The sequence below is a fragment of the Saccopteryx leptura genome, chromosome 4 (genome assembly GCF_036850995.1).
Source record: "Saccopteryx leptura isolate mSacLep1 chromosome 4, mSacLep1_pri_phased_curated, whole genome shotgun sequence".
Taxonomy (NCBI): domain Eukaryota; kingdom Metazoa; phylum Chordata; class Mammalia; order Chiroptera; family Emballonuridae; genus Saccopteryx; species Saccopteryx leptura.
In genome coordinates, this window is record NC_089506.1 from 38,648,293 (window position 1) to 38,669,294 (window position 21,002).

At 43.5% G+C, this 21,002-nt stretch overlaps 1 protein-coding gene across 2 annotated transcripts in view; it reads right to left on the minus strand.

The window, feature by feature from the left end:
* The window catches only part of COL4A2 (collagen type IV alpha 2 chain), a 201,294-nt gene that overhangs the window by 58,941 nt on the left and 121,351 nt on the right, over positions 1 to 21,002 (minus strand). For both annotated transcript variants that reach the window (XM_066380564.1, XM_066380563.1), the window contains exons 5-17: positions 20,800 to 20,934; positions 20,669 to 20,713; positions 17,481 to 17,597; positions 15,636 to 15,707; positions 15,217 to 15,252; positions 15,050 to 15,112; positions 13,210 to 13,245; positions 10,006 to 10,047; positions 8,159 to 8,254; positions 6,080 to 6,115; positions 5,426 to 5,476; positions 4,399 to 4,443; positions 897 to 950 (exon numbers count right to left, since the gene is read on the minus strand). In XM_066380564.1, the coding sequence (XP_066236661.1) occupies positions 897 to 950; positions 4,399 to 4,443; positions 5,426 to 5,476; positions 6,080 to 6,115; positions 8,159 to 8,254; positions 10,006 to 10,047; positions 13,210 to 13,245; positions 15,050 to 15,112; positions 15,217 to 15,252; positions 15,636 to 15,707; positions 17,481 to 17,597; positions 20,669 to 20,713; positions 20,800 to 20,934 (828 nt within the window). The remainder of the gene's footprint in view (positions 1 to 896; positions 951 to 4,398; positions 4,444 to 5,425; positions 5,477 to 6,079; positions 6,116 to 8,158; positions 8,255 to 10,005; positions 10,048 to 13,209; positions 13,246 to 15,049; positions 15,113 to 15,216; positions 15,253 to 15,635; positions 15,708 to 17,480; positions 17,598 to 20,668; positions 20,714 to 20,799; positions 20,935 to 21,002) is intronic.

Sequence of the window (21,002 nt, forward strand, 5' to 3'; positions counted from 1 at the left end):
AGAGAGAGAAAAACAGAATGTGAGACCAACCTTTTGTAGTTTTGGACACTGGCTATTTCCAAAGAACAAAGGTGCACGTGGATCATGAGCTTAGCGTATGTATCCTTCTGCGTAATCGAACCACAGACTCTGCCTGTGGCCCCATCTCCACTGTGCTGAGGCAATAAGCCCAGACACCCCAGACACACCAAGAGACAGCCAAATGGGCAGGTGCCACTACCTCTTTGAAATCCTTGTCAAACCCTGGACCTAGTCAGGAGGCTGCTTTCTACAGGGCGGGTTGTTTCACTGTTGATACAGTATCCAAGTCACCCCCAAGGACGAGCTGGGGCGATGCAGCGACTCCCTGACGCAATCCCATCTGGACTGTACGGGGTAACGACTCTGAGCCCTCCTGGGCCCCACAGGCCTACCCATGCGTCCTCCCGTCCGCACCAGACACGCCCTCCCTCTAACAGGAAAGGCTCCCTTCCTGGCTAGTTTCCCCACCAGCTGTACCCGCCCTGGTCCTCAGTCTGCTGGGAATCACTTCCCTGCCAGACCAGAATTATCCAAACACGCCAGCCACAGCCTCCCCTGGGAACCAGGGGGTGCCTCATCCCCGTGTGACGGCAAAGCCTCTCCCACAGCCCTACTGGCTCGCTCTGCTCCGGGTACAGCTTCCAAGTGCAACCTCCGCGTAGTCCTGAGTGGCATGTAGCATCCTAACGCTGGGACAGATGCGACTAATGAATGAATGCCCATCTCATCTCTCCAGTGCTGAGTATTGTGTGTCCGGTTATCTATTCTCATATTCCACAGGAGATACTTCCTTGTCCAACATGCTGAATGGCAGGTGATCAGAACACCACCCAGAGAACGGAACTGAAAACCATCCAAGCAGAACCCAAGCTCACCTTGGGTCCGCGGGGTCCATCCGGGCCTTGATAGCCATCTGGTCCTCTGAGTCCCTGCAGGAAAGATGTTTGATGCTTATTTTTATCTCTACAATTTCAAGAATTGACCAAAATACCATTATTATGCCTAATGAAATTAACAATTTGTGAAAATCACTTTCTACCCAGTCTCTGTTCAATTTTTCCTGATTTTGGTCTCAAAACTCTCTATTTAAAGCCGCTTTCTTGGAATCAGGGTCCAAAGTCCAAACGCAACATTTGGCTGATAAGTTTCTTAATTTTCTTATAATTTTGTAATAGCTTCTTCTTCCTTTTTTTTTTTTTTGCTATTGAAGAAATTGGGTTATTGGTACTGAAATATCCCACGTGGTGGATTTGAGCCACTCCGTCCTTGTCGTTTGTGTAATATGCTCCTCATCCCGTCCGTTTTCTCTAAATTAGTTGTTAGATCTAGAGGCTTCCTTAGGCTCAGGTTCATCTTGTGAGCAAGAACTAACTGTTCATGGAGGGTGCTGTCCTTCCTACTGTGTCACTTCAGGAGGCACAGATGTCAAGTTTAAGTGACTTTATAATTGATCAGTGGGGTTAAGTGTGGACAACCTGACCCACCTATTAAACCTTCCTTCCAGATGGATTTTGAAAAACTTCAGCTAACACCAAAAAGGAGAATTAAAGTTTCTTCACCTAGAATTTTTTTCTCTTTACTGCTGTTACTTTCTAATTCCCTCCAATGTGTATCAAAAAAGCCATAACGTATCTGGGGAGATATGTCAAGTTTTAAATATAATCTACAAATTTATTCCATCTTGTTAAAGAATATGTATAACAAGGTCCCCCCAAATTCAGAATGCCAGGTGTCAATGGTATACATAATGGACATTATCTGATTATTTTACAAGATATTTTGAAGTCTAGGAACACATATGTTGAAATTAAGATTGGCTTACTTTTGTGTTTTTCATGGTGGGCCTATAATTTAGACTGACTTTCTTTCACACTAGGTGGGGCTGAAGGTTCAAAAGTGAAGGCAAATTTTTCTGATGTTAGAAATGACCTTCTATTTAGAGGCACGAGAGAGGTTTGGAATCACTGAAGAGATTGCCCATAATTGAGAAGTTGGCAACTAGGCAGTCAGTCTGAGCTGTGTCCAGGGCTGGCACCACCACCCAGCTCAAACTATACGCTGGGCTTTTGTCAATCTCCACACCATCCACTGCCACCCAAGTGCTGCTCAGCCGGGCTGTGACATCACCAAGCAGGGACAGGAAGCACCCCCAGAACTAACTAACGTTCTATCAATCTCGGGAAGAATGAGGGAGGGGAGCTGATTCTCTGCTCCTGAAGAGAAAGCAAAATCTTTTCCAAATCTTCTCTTGTTTGGCTCATCCTATTTCAATGCATTTTTAATACTGGTGCTCATGGTCGCTCCTTAGAGCCGCCTTTGGTTATTGGTTCCATTTACATGCTAAGACTAAAGTCTGTGACCACAATGGAGAAGTTAGCTGGGGAGTCACGGCCACTTGGCAAGTAAGATAACACATGCTAGACATGTCTGCAGTGCCGTGTGGGACTAACACGCAGGTTGACTAAGCCATGTGTGTATGTCCGATTTTTATCTTCGAGGAAACGACTTCCCCACAGCAACTGAGATGCCCCGTTTAACTGGAAGCACCTGCATCTCCCCCTGTAGTTGCAAGTGCAGAAAGCAAGCTGGAAGACGCGAGGCCGGAATCTAACCATCTGGATCACAGCAGTTAGACGCCCCAGGTGGTTAGTACCTGGCGAACATCCTGTCCTTCATTAACTCTCGAGTTCTAGGGGGTGGCTATGTTGAACTGCATTTTAAAAACACTGTAACTCTTTAGTGTTGGGTGTAGAAAAACAAATCATAATTATGATTTTGCTAGCACATGGCAGGCAGTCAAAGTATTAACAGTAGTACTTTAATTACGTGGGTGGATTGAAAGGGATTACTTTTAAATGCTAATGTTTGCTTTAGTTCTCTGACTCTTTACAGCACTTGGTTACTGCAGTCCTTCAGCTGGAGTCTGACCTTTAGTTGGCCATGTTGCATGGATAGGGCTTGGTTCTGGGCATGTGGCCTTTGGAGTACTCCTGTTAGTTACTAATGTTATGAGAGGATGGGAATAATTAAGGCAAACCCTGGTGTCACCCCTGGGAAGAGTTTAAGATAAAAGGACAGGAATAGGAAAAATAAGGTCAACTGAGGTTGCAGAAAAGAATCAAGTTTGGTGCTCGTTGTAAGTGGTCAAAACCAGATTATGCGGTTAAGACGCCAGAGTGTAGAGCTGGTGGTGGTCTGAAACCAAACCTGGAGGCCAAGTCCCCACTGTTGTCACCGGGGGACTGATGAGACCCCTTGCTGACTATCAGGATCTTTATGGTTCTCCAATCCTGCAATGGAGTCGTGAGCAGGATTCAGTGGAGTCACAATTTGGAGGCTGAACTAATTTTTTTTAAAAAGCCTATTTCTACGTACCTACGAGGACTGAATTATGGAAATACTAGCCCAAGGGCACCAAGATGTGTGTACCGTAACACTGCACGACTGTTGAAAATAGCAAGCAGTTAGAAATCACCGTGAGAGGCTTAAGCAATCATGGTACATCCATTTACTGCAATTCTGTGCAGCTTGTTAGCAGAACAAGGCAGAATGTGAGAGCGCTAACAAGGAATCATCTCCAAGGCGCGTTAGATGGAAAAACAAATGGCAGAATGATAACAGATATTTTTACTTCCTGTCGTTAAATTATATGCATGTGAAACTACATGTTCTTCCTACGCCAGCACTTGTCTGAAACGATCCCTGGAACTATTAACAGAGGTCGCCTCTGGGGAGAATGCCGGGGCCTGTGACAGGACGAAGGTGTGCCATACATTCTGATCGAATTAGTGAAAATAATGAATAGTGAAGGCAATAAATAATAAGCAATCTATTTCTGTGTACTCTCTCACATGACCTAGTGTTCAGACAAGTCCAAGCCGGATCCAGATTCACAATCCAGTTCTCACAGAATATTTTCTTCTCAAAACATTGTCAAAAATCTGTGCACAGAACATATGGTAAAAATAACTAAATGGGTTATCATTAGAGATAAATGACGTGTCAGAATGTGGGAGATCAATATGTAAACAATGTAGGTGAGCCCTTAGTCACTCCCCTAAGTGACACACAATGACACAGAGGACGGTGTGAGATGGGAAGGGACAGAGCCGTGGCTGGCAGGGGCTGGGTGAGGGAGGCCCGGAGGGACAGAACCAAAGGGCTGCTTTGCAAAAGTGAGAAAAAGGTCAATAATCTGACTCCAGCATTTCGAATGATTTGGGATAAAGCCTTATTTGTGCTACAGTAAATGCAGGAGAATTTGTTCATGTTTTCATCTGGGGTTAATTTTCTTCCCCTGGAATTCCAGTCTTCATGTGTGACCTCTGTGACATGTTTCGGGCCTGGAGCAGACTGCATTCTACACATCACACTTACTTTCTGCCCTGGTAATCCCTTTTCACCATCGAAGCCGGGGGGACCCTGGATAGAACAGAAAACAGAAGCAATAACAGCTTAGAATAAGCAATAATGTTTCCCAGAGGGCATTACTATGGTGGCTGACGTGGACTAAAATAAAACAATTCCCCATGAACGTATTGAAACCTAGGAAACTCCTCTCATTTTCTACAAGAGATGGCTCATTTTGGCCACACTTCCACCTAATGCATCATGTCTGCCCCTTAAATAACTAGGGAGAAGTCCATTAAGGTGGAATGGTACGAATGGCAAAGCTAAAAGAAGCCTGAATGCCAACACTCTCATGAGTTTCTGTTCTGATTTTTGGAGATTGTAAACAGATGTCTTTTTAGTGGCACCTAGACAGGCACCACAAGGCCACTTTGTCCTCTTCCTGACCCATGGTTTTGGCCACATTTCCCAGCTCACTGTGCTTAGGTGTGGCCAGGTGACTGGGTTCCAGCGGGCAGAGGGAAGGCAGAAGAGGCAGGTGCCATTTCAGACCAACATCTGAGGAAGAAAGTCTGTCCTAGGCCATGGGAGTCACAGGTGGCTGAGTCTCCCTGGGAGGGGATACTCCCCTGCCCCACCCACTAGGGACATTTTTGTTGGATTCTTAGAGTAGCAAGAAACCAACTGCTTGCGTGCCACATTTTTGTCACCACAGATTAATTTAGCCTAAGTAATACAAGCAGAAATGCGTGTGTTCTGTTCCCATCGTTCTCCAAAGAGAGGTGCAGAGTTTACAGCCCACAGCTGTTGGGTGATAAGGATGTGTCAGTCAACACAGGCTCCTCTCCTCACTGTAGCCAATGGACGCCTCTGGTTTGGGATGGAGACTGGGGGGAAGAGACGTGTGCGGAGCGGCAGGAGGTACGCAGCAAGTACCTCTGCACTTTCGGCTTAACTTTGCTGTGAACCAAAAAGCTGCTCCAAAAAAAAATAACCCCTACTTAAAAATCAAAACAAAACAGAAGACGCCACAGTTACAGAACGCATGTTTTACCCGAGGTCCTGAGAAGCCCACGATCCCTTCTTCTCCCTTGAACGAGATGCCCTAGGAGAGAACACAGAGACCTGAGGCAGCGGCCACTTCACCTTTACCTGCTCACGAGTTCCATGTCTCGGCGCCCTGGCTGTGGCCAGCCTGCCTCTGGGGCTCCCTGTTCCAGCTCAGCAAAATGGCAGATTCGTAAGGACCTGTGGGTTTGCCTGGACTGTTACGTCTCCAGGATACCACCTGCCTCAGAGTCCGTGACGATGCGGGAGGACAGGGAATACCAGGGCAGGTGTGACAGAGATGAGAGAGGGCAGAGCGAACACACGGGTTAGACCCCCAGGACAGAAGCCGGCCCATCAAGCCTGCCCAGCCACTTACACGTGTTCTCTTCTAAAGCATTTAGGTTCACTTTACAAGCGTCACAAAAGGTTGATTAGCTGATGTTTATTATGTAAAAAAGGAAGACATTTTAAAACTATTTTCTGGGGAAAAAAAAACACCTCATAAAAATAAATGATAATTCTTTCTGTGGACAAACGGATTGGGAACCAAGGAAGGGTCCGTGGTCCTTACGACCCCTGCACGTTCGGTCACGGCAAGAGGATCACCAGGAACTTGGGAATCCCCAGTGAGAAAGAACACTTTTATTGCTTGACTTACTATTCTTCCTGGTTCCCCCTCACTTCCTTTTTCACCCTGTGAAGAAAATGAAAAATAAGGAACACTCATTAATCCGAGAACAGCAGTACTTAAAATTAAGCAGGGGTTACGCGATGAAGTGAAAAGCATTTAATAAAACTTTAATCAATCATTATAAATGTAGCAAGTAAATGTGAGTTTTGTAGCTTCAGAATTCAAGGGGAAAATGTGCTATTCTGAATTTTCATAATATAAATTCAGCTGGGTTATTTTTGATGCGATGGCGAGGCTGTCTTTATCTGTGTGGTTTTCTTTATTGCTCCACAGCTGCAGGCATCTAATAACATCCTGTGGTGGGAGAATGTGCCCAGATACAGCCCCAAATGGTAATATCTGCTTAAATAAAATATTATCGGGGGGTTCTCTGAGGAGAAGACATATTTGGAATATATTAAAACCCCGAGCAAAAGTGATCTCTCTCTCTCTCCCTCTCTTTTTTTTTCACTTCTCTTGATCTAACACTGTGAAAGAAATGTAGTGAGTCTCTGCTCCGTATTACCACTAGGACAGCACCCTGCTGTCTGCAGACCACGACTGCCCCCTGCAGGCTGGCCAGGCTCCAGCCCGGGAACCACCGCTCTTGGTGGTAGAAAAGGAAGGAAGTGTTTTGGAAGCTTGAGCATTTTGGTGTGGATCACACTTGCTCTGGTCTTGCTCCATCCTCAGCTCCTGTTGAGAGTTCCTACCTGGCTAGTGGTCAGGTCACCACTAGGAGCCACAGGCCCGCCCAGAATCCATCCTGACAACTCAGTGGAACCCCTGCTCCTGCCTGGTTGTCCAGACACTTCTATCTCACTTTCTCAGCCGTACACAACCACCTGCTCCTGACTCATTTTCCTCTGTCATTTCTGCCTGCTACTCACCACCTTCCAGGCCACCTCTGTCAACGGTCAGGTCAGTTGTCATTCAGCCACAGCCGCCCAGATCCATTCTGCCCTAAGGCAGTGGTCATCCTGCGTCTCCCATCCATGACCATGCACCCAAACCCCATCTTGAACAGACACTTGAGAGCTGGGAATTATATTCTATGTTTGGAGTTTTATTTTGGTTCCTACTGATTGTGCCCAACTTTATACTAGGCATTTTACCTGTGGCCTCCTGAAATCCACTCTGCAGCTCTACAACGTCAGTATTACTACCTTCAGTTGGTACAAGAGAACAGGAGGGCTCAGGAAGCTTAAGTGGCCCATCTGAATGAGTCAGTGGTAGAGCAAGATGGAGATTTTTATTTTTTACAGAGACAGAGAGAGAGTCAGAGAGAGAGATAGATAGGGATAGACAGACAGAACGGAGAGAGATGAGAAGCATCAATTATCAGTTTTTCGTTGCGGCACTTTAGTTGTTCATTGACTGCTTTCTCCTATGTGCCTTGACCGGGGGCTATAGCAGACTGAGTAACCCCTTGCTCAAGCCCGCGACCTTGGGTCCAAGCTGTGAGCTTTTTGCTCAAACCAGATGAGCCCGCGCTCAAGCTGGCAACCTCGGGGTCTCGAACCTGGGTCCTCCGCATCCCAGTCCAACGCTCTATCCACTGAGCCACCACCTGGTCAGGCTACAAGAGTATATTTTTAATCAAAGAAAACATTAACAGACATAGTAAGGGGCAGAAAATGAATTTGGATCCAAAAAATCCTACAATGATTCTCTATGTCAGCAAAGAGTATAAGCAGGTTTATTTTTGCAGACTACTATGTTTTGTCTGATAGTTTCATACACTCACTGGGTTTGAATTATGCTCTGACCATAACCTATGTCTATACTGCAGACTTGCATACTTAAGGGTAAGTCTGACATGTTTTTTATGAATAGTCAAGCTGTTGCAAATTCATCATAATTGTTTAAGATGATGGACTGAGGCAGTCACGTGACTGAGTGAATAACTGTGCTTTCACGCACAATTTGATGGCAAGGTCTTTTCCTCTTTGAATGTGATTGTTTGATAAAACTGAAGAAAGTTACCTATTTTCCCTTTTCCTTTAAATTTTTTTTTTTTTTTTAGTTCAACTGGGAATACGGTCTATTTTGGCAAAGCCTCTTTACCTTATATTGATCTGGGTGGATCATATCCTTCGAGGGTCCGGTGATTGGAAGGGTGTCTGATGGAATCCCATTGGGTCCTGGCAACCCCATGTCACCCTGTGAATAGTTTAGCAACACAGTAGTCTTTACATTGAAAAGACACTACCAAACATTAATTGCAGCATGATCCCACCACAAATTGTTTTTTTTCCTCTTTGCCTACCGCTTAACACATGCACACCAATTTTGTAATGTTATATTTATAATATAAAACAAGTCAATTTAAAGTGAAATAAACATAATGTAAAATTGTTTGTATCCCACTTGCATTAAAAATCATTTAGAATATCTGTATAAAACCTAGTCAGGTTGTTCATTATTTGGGGCTGTGTTTGCTTCTGTGGAATTGCTTCCTTACAATAAATTCCTCTACAAGGAAATGATGAGGTCTGAGGGCTAAACGTCTTTATGGTTCCTGACATGTATCACTCTATTGCTTTCCAAGATCGGCACCGAGATATAGGAAATGTCTAAGAAATGAATCATTACTCCAGTTTTACCACTACTTCACCATATAAGGGTGCTTTTATATAATAAAAAGCACTATTTTTGATCAATAGAATAGCTAAAGATTGTTTTCATTTGCATTTTTATCATTCGCAAGAATCACTGTTGGATATGGTACACAGAGGGTGAAACCTATAGATCTGCAACATTACTGGATAGTTATCCTAACATAATACACTGTTCGACCTCTCAGGAACTAACTGACATAATGAAAGAAGTTACTGTGTTTTCTTTTGCTATTTCTATGCATAAACGGTATCACAGCAGTCTGAGCCCAGACAACACATAATACGAATAGGAGCAAACTAAGATGGTGTATTAGCTGCAGAAAGCGGTACTCCACAGTGCATTCTGAGTGTCTGCTAATGCTACTACCTAACACATGCAAACTGTTTGTTCATCTCCCCTTTATCTATGGGGGCCTTGAGGTTTGTTTTTTTTTAATTAACAATTCGAATAAACTTTTTGTAGATTAAAGACATTAACTTCATTTCCATTCTATATAATGTGACTATTCTTTCCTCCTCCCAATTATTTCTTCCCCAATTTTTCCTCTTATTATGTTTGTTATTTTACTATTTTGTCACATTTCCTTGAACGGGAATTTAGATCTTTATGTATTTAGATCTTCCAGTGTTTTTCTTTTGTAGTTTCTTGTATGGTATTAACTTTACAAAGAACAAGTTTCACACCTCAGGAGCGAAAGTCTAATGTGTTATTCAACCGAAAAGTAAAATGTAACACAAAATGAAAATGCTCAAATGATGCCAAATGAACAAATCCATTTGATAGGTTTTGGGGTGAATACGATGGGTTGTGTGTCGGTGAGGTTCCGCTCCCTGGGGGTGGGCGCCATGTCGAGCTTTTCAAATACATGCTCTCAAGTGACCCTCTCAAAGGCCACGTGGTCTTTGAATCTTGACACTGTGGGCAACTATAAATGTCCATGTGGCCTTCTTTCCTGCCTTTGAGCCCAACTAGATCTGGCTACATCACATGGTCCCTGAACTGGCTCCACGCTAGTCTGTGGCTCTGGCTCGAGTTTCTTCAATCAACTCTGGCTTCCTCATGTTGGAAGATGGCTGAAGTTATGGCCACCCTAGATAGTTCACTTTTACTGTCTTTATTGCTCCATAACGAAGTGTGTTTAATAACTTGGCATTTTATAATAATTATTTTCTATGAAAATGATCTATTTGCAGATCACCTCAAGAGAACAGCATAAAACATAGTCATTAAAATTTCTTTCCTAACTACTAAATACTGCATGCATCTGCTTTCATCTATTAAGTTTCCCTTACCTTTTCACCTTTTTCTCCATAAAAACCAAGTCCTCTGTTGCCCTGAAAGATAAATGAGTTTCTGTTAGTTCTTAAAAGTCAATAATCACAGTTAAATAATTTTGTTTTATTTTTTAGAAAAAGAAACCTAAAATCTATTTGCAACATCACTGGATAACTATTCTTGTATAACATTCTGGCTTCAACTCCCAGAAACTAATTGACACAAAGGAAAGTTACTCAAACAGAACAGAAACTGATTCAGAGCTGCAGAGATCAAACTGATGGCTGCCAGAGGAGAGAGGGGAGAGATGGGTGAAGAAGATAAAGGGATTAAGTACAAATTGGTAGTTACAATAGTCATGGGGATGTGAAGTACAGCATAAGGAATATAGTCTGAGCATTTGCTAAGATTAGGCCTACATGATGAAGTTTCTGGGCTTCATAAAAACGATATGCTATTCTTTTAAATACAAATATGCTTTTTAATTAAAATTTTTTTTTTAATGTTATCAAGTGAGAGGCAGGCAGGCGGAGAAACAGACTCTCGTATGCAACATGACCGGGATCCACCTGGCAATCCTCGTTGGGGGCTGATGTTCTGCCCATCTGGGGCTGCTGCTCCGTTGCTCAGCAACTGAGCTATTTTAGTGCCTGAGGCGAGGCCATGGAGCCCTCTTCAGCACTCAGGGCCAACTTGCTCATTTGAGCCATGGCTGTGGGAGAGGAAGATATATATATATATATAGATAGATAGATAGAAGGGGGGTGAGGTGGAGAAGCAGATGGTCGCTTCCCCTGTGTGCCCCAATCAGGAATCGAACCCGAGACTTTTACAACTGGGCCGCTGCTCTACTGCTCAGCCAACCAAACAGGGCCCAGATACGCTCTTAAGAATTTTTTTATTTTATACTCTGAGCAAAACCTCACAAATAGTGGACTAAGGGAAGTTATTTTGCCACCTTCTGGAATAGATTACTGTTGCTTTTTGAAATATATTCTACTCTCCCAACATCCTGATGATCAGCAAACTGATGGCATCATTGCTTCTACACTTGCTGTGTGTCCTGTATCAGTCCAGGCTCCCTGCCAAACGCTTCCCTTTCCCTCTAATCAACCGCACCACAGGATGAGTTTGGGAGTCACGGATGTGACATATCCTTTGGCCAAGGTCTCATAGCTAACGGGTGGCAGAGCTTGATTTGATCCCAGATCTCTCTGGCTCTTAATTGTTTGTGTAGCATTTCTACAGGTTAGTGACTCAGAGTATTTCCTTGGGACTTGCGCCTTGAGATTTAGAAAGCATCCCTCCCACATCCCCGCCTCTGGGCCCCATATTTAAAGATCATGATTCATCCTCTCTTCTGCCCTATTTCTCATTTTGGTAAGATAATCCCAATTTCACATAAACATTTCCTACTTGTTAATGATTTTAAGGCATGGTGATTCTTGGGATTTTATCTGTCGTCATCTTCCTTTTTGCCTAAGAGGCAAAGCTAGGTCAAGTGACTAAACAAGTATTTAATAGTTTCATAAGTGGAGTTGCCATATAGGGGAGCATGGACTCAACATTAGTGTCTAAAATAGTCACATACAAGAAACTATGCAGGCACACCGTGGGGACACTGCAGGTTCAGTCCCAGACCATCACAACAAAGTCGATACCACAATACAGCAAGTCACATGCATTTTGGGGTTTCCCAGTGCATATAAAAGTTATGTTTACACTATACTGTAGTCTAGTAAGTGCGCAATAGCATGATGTCTAAAATAACAAGGTACATGTCTTAGTTTAAAAAGTTCTTCATAGCTATATAAATGCTAACCATCCTCTGAGCCAGTTGGAAAAATGGCAGCAATAAACTTGCTCAACTCAAAGTTGCCTCAAACTTTCAATTTGTAAAAAACATAGTATCTTCAAAGCTCAATAAAGTGAAATGCAATGACACAAGGTATATCTGTATTGCATTATAGAAATAATATTCTCTCTCTCTCTCTTTTTTGACCTCCAAACCACTGCTTCTTTCCTGGGGTTTCTACATTCCCATCTGGACAGAAGGTCACGTGGAAGCCTGTCTGGCCTTTCTGCAGTATACCTCCCACTGCTCCATGCCCAGAGATTTTCTAAAAGTAAAAACAAAGCATTTAATGAATTTTTGCATTTTTACTTTTCCCGCATCTGGCTGGGAGCTGAAGTCAAAGCACAGACACGCAGGCAGGCTGGGTTAGAATGCAGTGTGCTTGGGCCCCTGTGGTCCATCTGCCTCATGAGCTGGTCGTCCAAGGCACCAGGAAGTGACCTGGTGGGGGGTGAGAGCTGTTTGTGTTGCAGTTAAGCGGGGATCTGAGGTGACCTTGGGGCTGGCCACCCTGTCCTACATCCGTTTCTTTTGGCCATGGCCTGTTCCCACCCTGTTTGGGGCTACCAGACAGTGGGGAGCCCAGTGGTGGGGGCTGCAGCCCTACTGAGCTCCAGCCCCAGCTGGAAGCCTTGTCAGAGGTGATGGGAGCTGGGGGCCTGGGGGTGGTGGCAGCTGGTGACCCCAGGAGGTCAAAGAGATGGGATTTTCGTGGAAGAGGCACAGGAATGTGCAGGCTGGGAGCTGTCCTGGACCATGTGTAGGCCATGGGACAGTCCTTAAACATTAGTAACAGTAGCTTAGTAGTTGACTCCTATCAAGTTTTGATCAAATACTTTCTTTACCAACCTGCCATTGTTTGTCTTGGACATTTATCTAGCTTTTGCAGATCTTATAGAACTCGAGTTCTGTCACTGAATAGATATGTATATCTTCAGAGGCTGATACCACTCCCCTGTAGAACCTAATATATCCAGGTAGAAATGCCATTGGTTTCCCCCCAGACACATAGCTACATTTTGTCCATCCTTGTAAGTTAATACAGATAAACCTGAGCTGTCCCTAAATCTACATTCCTAATCAAACATCGACCAGTTTGATTTTCATACAGAGGAATGTTATGCGATTTGCAAACAACGATTTATTCAACACATGCCCTTACTCCGTGTGCCAGCTCCCCCAGAGGTACCACGGGATTTATCCTTGACGTTTATTACAGTGTGTCAGAAACCTACAAAATGGTTCTCACCACGAAATAAGCAACATGTATATGTAGTTGTTCACTAAGGAGTTCTATGGTCCAGAAAGACAGACACAGACACATAAGTCCCCCTTCCCTCTCCCTCACTCCCAACAATCAACTTACTGGCTGTCCTTTTGGTCCAGGGGGTCCGGGTGGTCCCTGCACAAATACAAAGAAATTTGTAAACTGTTTTCTTTATCGCAGGACCCATATAACATCTGCTAGAAAGCTCTGGGAAAGCCATTCGCTGTATATTTAGAACACCATGTCGTATGCATAGAGGTTTCTGATACATTCGTCTCAGCAGGCAGGAAGGGCTGGAGGGTAGAGGGCTGGGGTCAGGCCTAGTTCCCAGAAATTGCCGGCTGTCCACACACAGCTGTTTTGGGTTTGCTTTTCTGAGTTCAGACTTTTGACTTCATGCATGTCTTGATTATGTTTGTTCTGCTCCCTTTGCAAAGTCCCAGGCCCTGTCACTGCAGAGACTGTTTCTCCTGACTCCTTCTGGTGTTCCCCCTGGGCTACTTGTCAAGCACTTTATGCTGGGAGGTCAGCAAATGCTCACAGGCAGAATTAAGCTCCAGGCAATATTGTTGGGTTGAAAGTCCATCCACAAATATCACCATGCATCTATCTGCAAAGCACTGAGTGTCAACACCATACTTCCATGAAGATTTAAAAGCAGGTGAAAAGAATAATTTGTGTCAAGTACAAAGAGATTGACAGGTGGGTAATTTTAATGGCCACATGAAGAACTTAAAGTTGTCAAAACAGCTAAGGATGCAGCAGGTACAACGTGTTGTTTCATTTCCACGAACTGTGTATTTAAAGTATCACCTCCCCCGAAACCATGTAGCGTGTGTGCTTTGAGTTAACAACCACGTGCAATGGGAGAGCAAAGAACCTCTGATCATATAATCCCTGCACTGTTCCATTCCGCCCAATCTTTCACAGCAGAGAGCTACTTGTGAACATGACTTTCATGGCACCGGGGGAACTTATTTTGTAGAAACAAAATCAATTATTATTATTATCTAGAAGAAATGATGTCTGAAGAAATTTTAGGGGTACTCCCACCCCCAACTATTAGCAGGACTGAACCTCTCCCCGCCTATGTGTCTGTGTGTCTCTGACTCCCTGTCAAGAGACCAGCCCCACATCCTCCCTCGACAGGGTCCCTCAATCTTGAGCGACGGTTTTCTGGAGGAAGGTCTCTCTCACCTGTAGCTAAAATCTCCCCTTACATATCTTAAGGTTTATTTGTCTTACTACTAAAAGATGTGGGGAATGAGAGTCAGAAACCTTGTTGAAGGAGCCAGTGTATCTCCAGGGTCACTCGTGTGGTGGAGGAAGCGGCCCGAGGGCCACCCGGCACTAGCACCTCACCCTTCCCCTCCTCGCGTCTCCCTGCATCGAGCCCTCCTTCATCCAGGCACTTGTCTTGCATCTCACTCTATCATTGGAGCTGCAGGGGGAGTGAACACCTGTAGACTGCCATTGGGGTGCGGGACTGCGTTCACTTTATTCAGTGATGTCCAATCCTTCACTAGCTACCACGGCCATGCCCAGGGGTGATCTACCTGCTATAGTGGCCATGCCGAGACAGGGCCTATTTCCTTTTTATCACCTTGTTGGACTTTGGTCTGCTCTGACCAGGGATGTCAGGCCATGGTCACATGGTTGGGTGTAGGTATGAAAGAGCTTGTATATGACTATAACGGCGCCCAAACAGCAGAAAGTTTAAATTTGACATAGTTGCCAAAATCTGAGTCCTCATTCTTTAACTCTAATAGCAGCAAAATGTATGCCAGAGATGACCTAGTTTGTCTTGACTTTTTAAAATAGTGACCACAAGCATTATAGTATCGTGAAACTTTCGCCTGTAACAACAGTTGAAGAAGTTGCCTCGGCAGAGGATGCCTTGGCAATGATCCGGGAGTGAGCACATGCACGTGGTACTTACCGGTCTCCCGGGAGCTCCAACTGGACCCATTGGGCCTACAGGCCCTGGACGGCCGGGAGGCCCCTGAGGACAGGCAAGAAGAGAAGGTTATTAAGAGAAGACTGGTATTTGGAGTCCTGAGTTCTTCAAGTTTTCATGGAATCTTTTCTAATAAAAATAAAACTCACCTGGAAACCAATCAATCCAGGCTCTCCAGGTTCACCCTAATTGAGAAGAAATAATTTTCAGGGTTCTAGTTTTTAAACTAATCTTTAGACTAGTTACATTTTATGATAACATGGCAAACAAGTACCTAAGTTATATCAGCCCTAACAGGACATAGTAATGTTAATTGACCTAATAACTAGATTGTTGTGATTATGGGAAAGGGATGGTGGCACCCACAATTAAATGTAAGATTGTAAAACATCCTGAAAGGAAATAAAATGATTTTTAAATCAATCATGATTTTGGATTATTCCATTGTTCTGTGCATTCCTCTACTTCATTCGTTCTTACAACTCTGAGTTCACGTGGAAATTAATTTCATTGATCAGAAATTTACTCTGGATTGCTGAATCAGGTCTCCCACCTTTAGCAGACTTACTCTGTATTTGTCGCGGTCCTCCCTAGACAGTGCATAAGGCTCCCCTTTCTGCCCTTTAGGTCCTTGGGGCCCCTACAGTAGTACATATATGGCAGAAAGAGAAAAAGGCAAAAAAACCATCCATTAATATTCAGAGTAGCTATTGTAATTTGGATTAAATACTGATTTTTATAAGTAATAATCTAACCACTCTATGGCTTACAGATTATTGTCAATACAAATCATTACATTTAACCACAAAAGTGAGACTTTTACTTTCATATTTACCAAATAGTATCTTTCTTCAAAGTTAAAATGCAAATACTTTATATAGGATTTAAATTATTTTCAAAAACCCAAATGAACATAAGTAAACCAACCCTTTAGCACATCAGCATGTTTTTTTGTGTGTGTACTATTACTTCGTGTTTTATTTGGCATTAGCGTACTAAAAATATTAACAGGTACTCAGAAACACCATTTGTGGAAGAGATACTGGGTCATTCTTTAAAACTGAACTTGGGTCAAGTACATGTATCTATGTCTTAATACCTACACATAAAATCAATATTTTAAAGTAATGAATATATTTGTTGAGAAGTTATTTTATTAGAATAGACTAGAAATGATGCCTCTTATTAAAAAGTCGAACCATGTAAAAAGAGTCAAAGAAGCAGAAACTGGAGGGCAGAGGTGTTAAATATGATGAGAAGTTGATTAGCTTCCAGGGGGACACAGGTTAAGGGTGTTTATGACTCTTCTTCCCCTATCTTAAAAATGAAAACGTTTTACCAAATAAAGTGTTAGCATAACCCCGAATTTGCAATATTTTAGTTGCAAGAGGGTAGCATTATACTACTGAGAAATATTTCAATGTTCTTTGCAAAGACCCGAAAACTAAATGAGACCATGAAAAAGATTAATACATGAAAAAACTTCCACTGAAAAACAAAAACTTGCCCTGGCCAGTTGCTCAGTGGTAGAACGTTGGCCTGGTACGGCTTGATCCCTGGTCAGGGCACACAGGAGAAGCAACCATCTGCTTCTCTTCCCTTCCTCTCCCCCTTCTCTCTCTCTTCCCTTCTCGCAGCCAGTGGCTTAACTGGTTCGAGCGTCAGCCCCCGTTGCTGAGGATAGCTTGGTTGATTCAAGCATCAGGCCCAGACGGGGGTCGCTGGGTGGATCCCGGATGGGGTGCATGCGGGAGTCTGTCTCTCTGTCTCCCCTTCTCTCACTTAAAAAACTCCTGTATTATATATGCTGAAGAATATTGTTCTTTCATGTCGCAAAGGATTTTAGAATCTAATAAAGATCATGACTAATAATTTTGTCAACCTTTAAGCTTTTTAAAATTTTGGTTTGACTATTACTCTGTTATTCACTGTTATCTGAATCAGAGCCTGGAAGGAGATGAAGTGACACTTGGAAGAATGTAGGTAAGAGTGGACAATATAAACAAAACAATTGTTTTCTAGCTAATGTTTAAAGAATGACTATGGAAAACAAAGTTACTTGAAAATCCAGGAAAATCCTGCCTAGATACTTTTGATAAAACCTCCGCAGGGAGGTATGTTTCATCCTGACCACTCACTAAGAAGAGAGCAATTTTTCCTGAGGGTATAAAAGGCAGGGTCAGCATGTGCTGTCTGCCCCTACCGGCAAGTCAACGGAAGACAACACACCATCGTTAGAAAGTTCCTCTAAGACCATTTCTTAAGGGTCCTGTGCTGGGTGTTCTGAGCCCCAGGAAAGAGAGCCCAGTGAGGACACGGCGTCATCTATACATTTCCGCCCGCAAGCGCCAGCTCTCCAGGTCCCAGAGCTGACCCCGTGAACAGCACGTGCTGTGCTGACGATGATACTCACAGGAGATCCGGGGAAGCCCCCCGTGCCGGAGGCTCCCTGGGGGCCCACGTCTCCTCTGGTCCCATTGCAGCCATCGTAGCCGGGCGGTCCTCTGGGTCCCCCTTGACCAGGATGTCCCTGGGAAAGAGGAAAGGTAGTGAGTCATCCGGCCCACAGAGGTTTTGTTTCTAAACAGTTTTAAATCTTCTCACAAGAGATGATATCCCTGGCATGAATCCAAGGGAAAAGACAGCTCAAAATGAATGAATAAAAAATTAAGTAGGGAAAGGCACACAGGTCAAGTTCTAAGCAGAGGAAAGGACTTCAAGACCAAGTCCTCCTTCTCAAGGGTTTGGTGAGCAGTAGCCTGTCTCGGCATTTCCCTACCTGGTCCACTGGGTGACTAAGGGTACTCTATCGGCAGGGCCAGGTAGGGGTGGATTTAAAAATTCTAGAAAATGTTCTAGAAGCAGTGATCTTCTTGGGACAATAAGGATGCCTTTATCTGTTGTGGCCAACTGACTTTTGGTAGTAGTTTGACAGACCCACATCCTTAAGAGATAAGGGATTCTCTCATACAGTGGGATTTCATCAGTGGCTTAGCCATAGGTAAAAGAACTGATTTCCTTTGTGTATGTTCCTGAGAACACTCCTTTTTAGATGTTAAACATGAACAGAAGGCAAGTCAGGTGTTCCAAGATGTCAGTGGGAGAGGGGAGGCAACAGAATCGAGTGTCTTTCTAATAACTAGAGAGGGCCATGTGAAGTGTGTGGGTCTCTCAGTTGCATTCATTTGATTTTAGGAGACTTCCGGGGGCTTGAGTTAACAATATGTAATTTATACCATGGCCTGGCTTTGTTATACAAAAGATGGTTAGATAGATGCTTTTTTTATTATGTAATTTCTTTCAAATTTTGATTTTCTTGATAATAGGCCAAACATATTCCAGAGTGATTTAGGATGTTTTCTAGATTTACTCTGAGGAATTTTGGGGAATTTCAAGACAAATGAGCAAGTTCTGCACAGAGTGCCTGTATTCTAAGTGTTACTAAGAGATACAATGATAAAAGTGTAAGTTTTCTTTTGTTTGCACTTTTTCTTTTTTTTTTGCTTGAGATGTTCAAAACCACTGCTTTAGCTGGTGCCATCAGATATGAGCTCCAATAAACCTTCAGTCAACCCTCTGGGGACCAGAGGAATCCCGATGGCTTCTGGAAGCCACGGTGCACAGTCTCTCAGCTGTTACAGAGCCAGCTGTCTGCTGGCCTTCGAAGTGAAGCTCTCTGTTTTGAAGCTGATCCTTCAAATCCAGCCTGAGTCAACAAGCTCTGTAGGGGTTGTGCTCAAGATCTGCATTTTTGCTTCAAATGTACTACTGAGTTCCTTATTCTTCTCCTGAATTATCTGTCTGCTGTTGACCTTTCTGATTTCCTTAGAATTGATCTACGTCATTTGAAAATTGTGTATCAATCTGATCTTTTTTTGAAATTGTGCTTCAAAGATGAATTTGAGTGATATTGAGCTAAATGTCCATCTCTTTTTGTTCATCTGATTAGATACATTTCTGGATGATACAACTCTAAGATTTTACTGCATGTCATTTTTTATATACGACTTCTAAGTGGCTAAAATGACCAAGGTCCTTCAAACGCTACACTCATTCACTGCTTAGATCTGTCAGGTGACATTTAAGTTAATATGTAGTATCAGAGTTTCTGTTGTTACAGAGACTATATATTTAGCAGCACCGAGATTCCGTAGAAAAAGGTTAGTTATCTGCTCATCACAATCACTCCCTCATGTGATGATTACTTTCTTTCTTATTTGTGAAATATTTGCTTCTGATATTAAATGAGTGTGAAGTGGAAAAATAAAATGTTAGCATAGTTACAATACTTTTCTATAATGTCACTCCATTTAAACTCAGATTTCAACGTTCAGAAGATAAAAACTGGTGAACAGTTCAAAGAATTCAAGAAAATTTAAAAATGAGTGATTTAGTTTGAGGTAGTTGGATGAAAAATACTTTCATTATCTGTTGAACCCTTGAAATCTACAGATTCTTCAACTGCACCAATTTCTCAAGATTCTGACTAATGTGCATGGTATTTCCTTATTTGTTCATGACGGATCTGTTTGTGTGCCCATCTAGGTGACATTTAGGATCCCTGGCCACAGATGTCTCATGCCTTGGTAATTGTGACTTCCTTTCTTGAGCGCTGACTGCTTCCTTCTACTGCTGTATGAATCTTTTTGAATGTGAAGCTAAAAAATCTGAAGAAAAAGCATGAATTCCCTGTGACTCCTCTCCACGCATGCTCTCCCTCTACTCTTCTGTAAGGAGGCGGCCCTGCCTGTGCAGCCTGGGAGATGAAGATTCTCTCTCCCTGTGTGCGCACATGCGTGTGCATGTAGGTGCGCGTGCATGTGTAAGTGTGTGTGTGTGTGCACAAGCGAGCACAGTGACGGAGAACATGTGTATGCAGGGCCAGGGCGCAGACATCTGTGTGCATGTATGCGGATCCTGAAGCAGATGTCCTTAAACTTCAGCAGCAGACAGATGGGGTGGGTTTGAATGTGTGATAAACACATTTATCCCCGCTGTGGGATCTGCAGGAAGCCGGCCCTGGGAAATCTGCTCGTGGAGCCCTGTGAAGAAGGCTGTGAGTCAGGCTGCTTGCTTATTTTTTTTTATGCCACAAGAAGTAAAGTAAACTAGGTTAGAAAAACACATTTGATTGCATTTCGAGATTTTCTCATGGATAACCCATGCCTCTTCTCCCCATGTCTGCGTGGTTACTCCGAAGAATTTGAGAAGCTGCACAAACGTTGAGCAGGGCTTCATTCCATCCACGGTCTGGGCTGTGCTAATCTACATTCGGGCCGATCCGGGGTTCAAACAAAAATTTCAAGACTGGCTCTTTATTGAGCATATTTGAGCAACGCTCTCACTTTTTATTACAAAACAATGTCCAGTTCTAGCAAAGTAGCCTCAATTCGGAAGCCAAGTCTAGAAGAACGTGTATAAAGGAAACGATTTGTCCAACATTTGACTGGATTCCAGGAGAAAAAGATGCACATAGAGCCCCACACGGTTTATGGTCTAAACAAAAAAGGAGGTTTAGCTCAAGATGTTTCTGGAAGTCATAAACGTATTGGTTCACATGGGCACAATGTTTTAAAATTCTAATCTTATGAAAAAACTTACAGGAATTCCGTCAGCACCAGGGAATCCAGAAACGCCTCTTGATCCCTATAAAGAAGGTAAACAAACTTAATGAAGGTCAACACACCCGCTGCCCTCCATAAAATCAGGGGCAATACCAAGTGTTTCCGTACCACGTCTCCTTTCGGTCCTATGATCCCCGGCGCGCCTCGTTCACCCTTGTCGCCTTTGCGGCCCTGCAGTCCTGGGAATCCTTGTAACCCCGGGGGTCCGGTGTACCCCTGGGGGCCCACTGGCCCTGGCTGACCCTGCAGAAACAACACACATTCAGTTTCCACAATCAATGGCAACGAATGTGCACTTTCAGGCATGTAGC